General features: G+C 38.6%; 1 protein-coding gene across 1 annotated transcript; it reads right to left on the reverse strand.

Moving 5' to 3' along the window:
• Positions 1-296: 296 nt before the first annotated feature.
• On the reverse strand, positions 297-6,035 carry NFKBIA (NFKB inhibitor alpha). The gene is made up of 6 exons (XM_044074126.1): positions 5,665-6,035; positions 4,714-4,822; positions 3,614-3,824; positions 2,628-2,716; positions 1,824-2,090; positions 297-822 (listed from the first exon to the last, which is right to left on the reverse strand). The coding sequence occupies exons 1-6, from the start codon at positions 5,922-5,924 to the stop codon at positions 778-780; spliced, it is 981 nt and encodes a 326-aa protein (XP_043930061.1). The 5' UTR covers positions 5,925-6,035; the 3' UTR covers positions 297-777.
• Positions 6,036-7,658: the final 1,623 nt, after the last annotated feature.

Below are 7,658 nucleotides of genomic sequence, written 5' to 3' on the forward strand. Positions count from 1 at the left end.
AATATATGCCACCCAGTTAAAACTGCAAAGGTGGTTGGCAATAAGTAGAACAAAGTCTTTTAGCAAGAATGCGTCTGACCCTACCTCATCAGCAAAAAAAAGTCTGAATGTTTCAGAGGTCTGCCATCTCACAAGTGACATTGACCACTGGTGGCTGCTTTTAGTAGAGCTAAAGAGCACAACTGTTGGGCACTACTGCACCACTTAAGATGGCACAATCCAACATTTCTAAATCACTGCAGAACTGCTCTGTTTCATCTGTGCCAGGATATAGGAAAAAGTGATTTGTAAACTCATCATATTCAGATGTTTTTAATAAATAACCTTAAAAAAGTATAAAAAATATATTTACACATCATACAGTATATACAGTTGTTTTATATGCAGCATATTGTACATTTTAAATATTACAGTACTATAAGGCACTTTTCACCATTTGATGTTCAAATTTACTTAAGTCTTATGACTACACTTCATAAAATTTATCTAGAAAATGTAGAGGTGTTTTAAAATGGAAATTCCTCTTCCAATTGCTGAATACAAATCTTCTGCACCTTCAGTAGGAACACCTCATTTCAGAATCACTGGACCCCTATGAGAACTGACAACAAATCTTCTGTGTCTTTGAAAGAATATGCAATTCAGAAACACTGGCTCAAAGAGTCCTTCCTCTTCATTATTCCATCTAATATCAGCTGTATTTTTTTTTTTTTTCATTTTCTTATAAAAATAAATTTTTATATGTACATTTTTACAGTCTTCTGAACAAGCAGCTCTTTACTGTAGTCGCCAGCCTCCAATAATGCAGTCATCATACAAAGGCTGTGGGGAGAAAAATATATAATGGTTACATGCTTGTTACAGGAAAGCTTTACAGTTCTGCATATACATATTCATGCACAATGCTCTGCCATCAGCCTGTATAACATTAAGAACTAAAAACAGTTTGGTTATCTCCAACTAAAAGCTACTTATAGGGTGCATACTCATAGCAAATTACCTCTAAAACAAAATCATCCTTTAAAAAGCAGTACCCTCATGTTTAAATCAGTCAGACTAAAAATGACTTGCATCTGTGAAGTTCAGACCCATATCCCTGAAAGGAAAAATTTGTTTTCACTCTACCATGTAAATGCTTACTGTCCCATTCTGAAAAGGAAAATGCCGCTGCAGAACAGCTGTGGCTAGTTCTCCAAGGGGAGACACGCACTTTGAGAATGCTATGCTGCACTTGTGTGTATTACCACTAGGAGACTACAGTAAGTACTCTTTCATAAAACTGCATCCCCAATTAATTTTTACTTTTTTATCTTTTTAAAGAACTGTCTCGCTGAATCTTTTTTTTTTCTTGTCTTGTGAAACAGATAGGTTCACAGGTAACCATTATGCCAACCCAAGCCCCCTAAAAAAAAAAAATAACATTACAGAACTGCAGGATTCAAACCTCTAACACTTTTTTTTTTCTAAAGTCTGTGACTGCATCCACTACACCAATATTCAGCTTAAACATTTTTGCATTTCGTTAAGTACTCTACTTCTGTGATCTTTACAATGACACACTGGCCAGACATGAACCAGAGTCTAAGACAGTGGAGCAACCAAGTCTGTTCTCTCACTCCAGGAAGTAAACTCTTCCTAGCAATGCTTTCTTCCAAACTAAGACAGCATATCCCAAAAGATGCCTGTGAGATGAGCTTCTGTGGTGTAGCTACTGAAGTCAAAGAGCATGACTGTATGCACCAAACCATCTTAGAAACAATCCAATACCTTGAACAGTAAAATATTGCACTACTACTATCATCAGATTTAAAGTGTAAACTTACTTCTTCATCACAAAGCTCTGATTCAGAGTCTGTCCTCTCATCATCTTCATCATCACTATCTGGCAGCATCTGAAGGTTACTTGAGGTTAAGGGACGCAATGTTTCTTGTATCCTGGAGTCTGTCCTTCCCCATGTGAGCTGGAAGGGTGAATATCCCTGGTATGTGACTCTGTTAACATCTGCACCAAGCCCAACAAGCAGGTATACAAGTTCAGCATTCTGAAGATCTACAGCTAGGTGGAGAGCTGTCCTGCCATTGCAAGGTTCCTGAAAAACACAAAAAGCACACAATACACTTTAACCACCTGTACCATAAATCAACTCAATGTAAATACCTAACACATACACATTAAATATAATGCTACCAAGTTACTGAAAAGAACCTATAAAAAGCACACATACAAGATGCTAGATATCTTGTCTGACCAAAAGCAGCCTTCAAAAATTACCCCAAAATGACTGCAATGTGTGTGGATGATAAGTAACTCAATGGACTGCTGTTAAGTACTGCTTCATTTTATCATGCAATAGTGCTAAAGTGTTAAAGTTACCAGTTAAGCACTTGTGAATTCAAAAAGTAACCCCCACTTCCCTCACTGACAGAACACCAAAAGCTAAGTTCCAGCAAAGTGAGGTCTATAGCTGTGTTCTCTGCTTAAACAACAGTTACAAACAGAGGCAAGGACACTGCTTAGCATGGCAAAAATAAATAAAAGGCATGCACTGTAAAACTGAGGTGGTCTACAAAATAATGTTATGCTATGCAATGTTAAGAACCTGGATGCACAAAACCAGTAAGTTTACCTGAGCATTGATGTCTGCTCCCAAAGAAATCAGCTGTTCCACTATGTGCAGGAAACCATAAACAGAAGCCACATGAAGACACGTGTGCCCTGAAAAAACAAGAAGTAAACCACTGATGAATACACTGGTAAGTCGTATCTTGTACAATCACAATGACATTACACCAATTAATAAATCCCTATTTAAAATCAGTATGCTCAAGATGAAACTCGTAGGGAAGCTCAATAACTGCTAATTATTTATCTACATTTTTTATTATGACAGACCACTAAATAACAAGTAGCACCAACAACTGTCTCATAAACAAAAAGTGGTGCATTTTCTATTAATACTCATGTAAACCAATGAGGATGACAACTTAGCAGTTATGACTGCTTTAATATGAATGTGACAGAATTCATGCATAAGCAAGGATTTACCAGCTCCATGCATGTAAAAACTGAAACACTAATGGACAGAACTCTATTGCAGCTCGGCTCTCAAAGATTACCAAGTGAGAACCAGTAAATATCAATCTGCTTAGGTCAAAACTGTCCTGGACTGCATTTAGGCAGATACAGAAAAAAAATAATTACAACAATGGATGCCTCTAATGAAAAAACATTCTACTACAAAAGTAGAATGTGCAACCAACAATTTTAAAAATATACTACCCCCTGCCATTTGTTTTACAATGAGCACCCCCCCCCCAAAATAAGGGCAAAATATTTTTGATGAAGTAAAAAAATAAGTCTTGAAATTAGCATTCTGTGCTGGTATGCCTGCTGAGTTACAATGATGCTCAACATTGGATGACAGAATGTACAAATGACAAATCTTAGACAAAGATGGAGAAACCATATCCCACCACATAAATAAAAAACAACATTATATGGGATGGATCCCCTTCCCCTTTCATTTTTTTGTTCTTCGTTCCCCCCGGGTAGATTAATGAGCAAGGATTTCCTTCTATTACTATTAAGCATCCGAAGACAAAAGTGACTTACCATCATAATTGGTGGTGTGAAGCATAGATCTGATATGTTGTTGGTTGCAGTGCTGTGTGAGTACAGAGACACACGCTAAGCTGCCCCTCTCGCATGCAATATGAAGTGCAGTGTTGCCTCGGAAATCTTGGGCAGCAGGATCACAGCCTACAGCAAGTAGTTTGCTGGCAACATCAGCTTGTTCAGTTATAACTGCCAAGTGAAGAGCGGTCTGAAAATAAGAAAAACAAAACATATTTGAAAATGCCAGTAATGTGCATCAAAGTATACAGTTTGCACTTAAAAAAAAACTACAGAATGCACCAGAATGACTAAAATGAAAAAAATGTCGCTTGGCAGCAAATGCCATTTCATTTAAGCACAAACACATGCCTCCACTTGGGATTTTACTTCCCCTGTGGTTGGTTTTACAAGTGCATTTTCTCTATTTGTCAAATTAACAGCAACTGAAATCTACCACCTCTCTGAACAGCACAGCTGTTGTCTGACACCAGTCTGCTGTTAAAGCTAATGCTAGACTATGCATTCAACAGGTCCACCAAAAGTCAAAATGATACATACATTAAAACAATAAACCTGTTTTGAAAAAAAAAATGATACATACACTTAGATGAGGAGAGGTTACTCTAAATCAGTCATAATATTAACTAGAGTTCTTGGGATGGCCTTTATACATGGACAATGTAATCTCTCTCTCTTTCCGCTTGTAATAACTTTATTAAAAAAAAGTCTGAGTGACCAACTGAAATTATGCTGAAAACCACCTCCAGCAAACAGTGACTGTTTGCCCACGGTTAGGGACTGTGGAGTAAGTTAGGGGTGTGTGTAAGTCTCCATGAAGCCTATACAAGTACTGTACAATGACTTGTGCGTGCAGCTAACTTGGGTTGTTGGTGATCATCCAATTTGTGACTAAAAGGATTTAAATAACTGTGGTTGGTAACTCAGATTTCTTTGCAAGTGAAGTTCACAATAACATGACGTTCCTTAGCTATATCACACGTCCACATTCTTCAGTACTATTGATTGACAAGACTTAAAATCGGCAATAATTGAAAATATATTTATGTTAAAATGCAACAAAGAAACAAAATACCCACCTGTTTTAGATTATTTTGTCTGTTAAGGAAAGTAGAATCCTTGCCGGCTCGATTGATAACTTGTGAAATGATGTCATTTGCTCCTTGAATAACTGCAAGATGCAACAATCTGCAAAAAGAAAAAAGGGGGGGGGGGGACACATGAGTAAGCCATCATCATCCAGCAAGGACGCAGTGCAATCAAGGTCATGAGTGCGTGCAGCGGTAAACTCCAGAATTTCAACAAGCTGTTAGGGACTTTCGGGCGCCTTGTATTTTCCACTGCAACCAGATCACTGTGTTCCTGGCAGCTGGCCAGGGACTTTCCAGAGTGAGTCGCCCTGCCCCTTTGGCTAAAGCCACGCCCCCAACTTTGCAACCAGAATAACAGATGCTGGCAAGGCAAAGTTTCCAACTAGGGGAAACCCATTTTTAACAACTCTTTGCTAGCTACCTAGGAATGTGATAATAACAAATGTTCTACTGTGTAAGAACTAATGCCAATTCTCTATGACCACGGTATGCTATGCAATCTTTATTATTTTGTTGAAAAGGGTATCTGTAAATTTCAGAATTCAGCCAAAGCACTACTCCCAACTATTTCATAACAAGCTACTACAAAAAAGTACGACTCCCTTTCCACCCTGGTTGTCAGTATTAAGGGGGTGAGGCTGCTTTAGAGCAGATGCAAAACCAAACCTGCGTTCAAATCCCCATTGCCCAAGCACTAACAGTAACCAAATCCCAGCTTCAAAAATTGCAAATACGTTGCTCTTCCATGGTCTCAACATAAATTCCCATTTCAAAGCAGACTACACAAAGCAACCGATTTGCTTTCCAGATCCCCGCGACAGAGAACATAATCCAGCCTTTAAACACCACTACACAACTTCAGAGCAAGTCCCTGCCATAAACGTCCGTACATGCACATTTTAGAGAAAACAGTAAGGCACAAAATAAAAGGACACTTACGTGTCCCCGTCTTCGGTTGTTTCGTACTTCCAAAAGTCTGCCACAGACGGCTGTTCGTCATGGACTATTACACTAGTGTCCATCAGTCTGATCTCGCTGATGTCCCTCACCATCCTCTCGTAGTCTTCCTCCTTCATAGAGTCCACCCCACTGTCCAGCCGGTCATCGGCCACGTTCAGCAGATGATCCTTTTTGGGGCCCCGGTCTTCAAAACCAGCCCTGTTACTGTAATCCAATACATGCTGGGGAATAGGAAACATTTTTCTCGGACTTCTTAGCTCCTTGTAAGCCAAGTACAAATATAAAAAAGGTTTGCAGATCCCACACCCTATATACCTTGCCGAAAATGAAAATCGTCAAACTGTGTTGCACAAGGAGGAGCTTTCTTTTATATTTTCTAGCAGGGGATTTTTTTTTTTTACTGTGGGGCGGTGCTTGCAAAAACTATGCTGGGAAATTCCGCTTTATCAACTATAGAAGTACTAACTGGTTCTTCCTTGTATAATTAAAATATACAGAATGTCAACATATAGGTTGCTGGGCAAGGAATTCCCTACGAATGAGCTGGCTGGAATGCAGGGAACTTTACAGCTTAAAAGTACACGGAAAAGTACTTTCTTTATGCTCAACTGTCCCCAGTTTTCAGGGATGCCCCTAATAATGCTTCTGAATGTTTCTCCAGTCCCTCTTAACATTTTCAGCACTGACATAGAATAAAGAAGATTTTCAGTTCACAAAACGGCAAGACGTGGCTTGCAGATGCTTATTGTTATTCAGAACATTAACATTCCAATTACAATTTACCTTATTCGATCAAAATTCTAAACTAATAAAACAAACTTGTAACTGTATTAATATTCCTGAGCTTGATGTGCAGCCTTTGTTTTTTGCCTGCTTAATATTTTTGATCAATTCGTATTCTTGAGAGGTATGAGATAAAAACACCCCTCCATACACCAACAGGTTAACATAACATGGAGGTACAAGCCTCTTTAAGTTAATAAACTACATTTAATTTAAATGTTGCCATGTTGGTTCACTTTATTCATGCATGAAAGTTGCCTGACTAAGAAGCACTGCAGTAAAACACAAAGAAATGTAATCTATGATATTTTTTAGGGCTAGTAATTTGCTCAGGCTAAATCGAGGGCTTTTCCTTATGCATTACTGTGACATAATATGATATTTTTAGTGCCATACTGAACTGATACTGAGGTGTACTGAAAACTTTGCACAGACAGAGTGACCCAACAGGGTATATGGCTGTAGTTTGTACCTAAGTACCAGGCATCGCAGACATTACATTCTGCTGGTACCATGCAGATAAGTTCAACTGACATGCAAAGCAATAATTAATGTGTTGGGTCCATTATTATAGGCAGTAATAGTATGTCTTCTTGGCTCCAAATGTACACCTTAACAGCCTGAAGTCATGTGCATATATCACACATGAAGAGGTTATGAGATTTAAATCATTTTTTCTAGATTTGTCAATCAGATCCTTGCACTATGGTACTAGATTCAGATGGGTATGGTTGTACACTTTCCCTTCCATATTTACAGTACTTAATACATTGTGGTCCTTTGATGTACCATCTTTCAAACACTTCCCCTTAAACAAGTGAGTGTGTGTGTGTGTGTGTGTGTGTGTGTGTGTGTGTGTGTGTGTGTGTGTGTGTGTGTGTGTGTGTGTGTGTGCGCGCGGGTATGTGTGTTGTTGCAATTGTAGATGACGGAAGTATCAAATGGGTACTAAAAATTGAGGAGTTTTATCACGTTCATGTGACACTGCTATGAATGAACCTTGAACGTTTTTGTTTGCCCTTGCCTCAGTCAGAATTGGAAGAGCATTCTTCCTATTGGCCAGTAACACAGCAGCAAATAACTGCTATGGGTTGTCTGTGGTTTTGTACTTCCTTCCTCACACAAGTGGGTAGGTGTCTGCTTCTGTGAGCATGTTTGAAAAAATAGCCTAAACTACTTGCTAAAATCAT

This window comes from Protopterus annectens, chromosome 6.part0 (genome assembly GCF_019279795.1).
Source record: "Protopterus annectens isolate FY-2018-M chromosome 6.part0, PAN1.0, whole genome shotgun sequence".
Classification (NCBI taxonomy): Eukaryota; Metazoa; Chordata; order Ceratodontiformes; family Protopteridae; genus Protopterus; species Protopterus annectens.

Coding starts and splice junctions, on each gene's coding strand:
- NFKBIA (XM_044074126.1), bottom strand. CDS start 5,924: ATGTTTCCTATTCCCCAGCATGTATTGGATTACAGTAACAGGGCTGGT. Junction 4,823..5,664: donor ACAACCGAAGACGGGGACAC/GTAAGTGTCCTT, acceptor TTCTTTTTGCAG/ATTGTTGCATCTTGCAGTTA. Junction 2,717..3,613: donor TCACACCACCAATTATGATG/GTAAGTCACTTT, acceptor TTGTTTTTTCAG/GGCACACGTGTCTTCATGTG.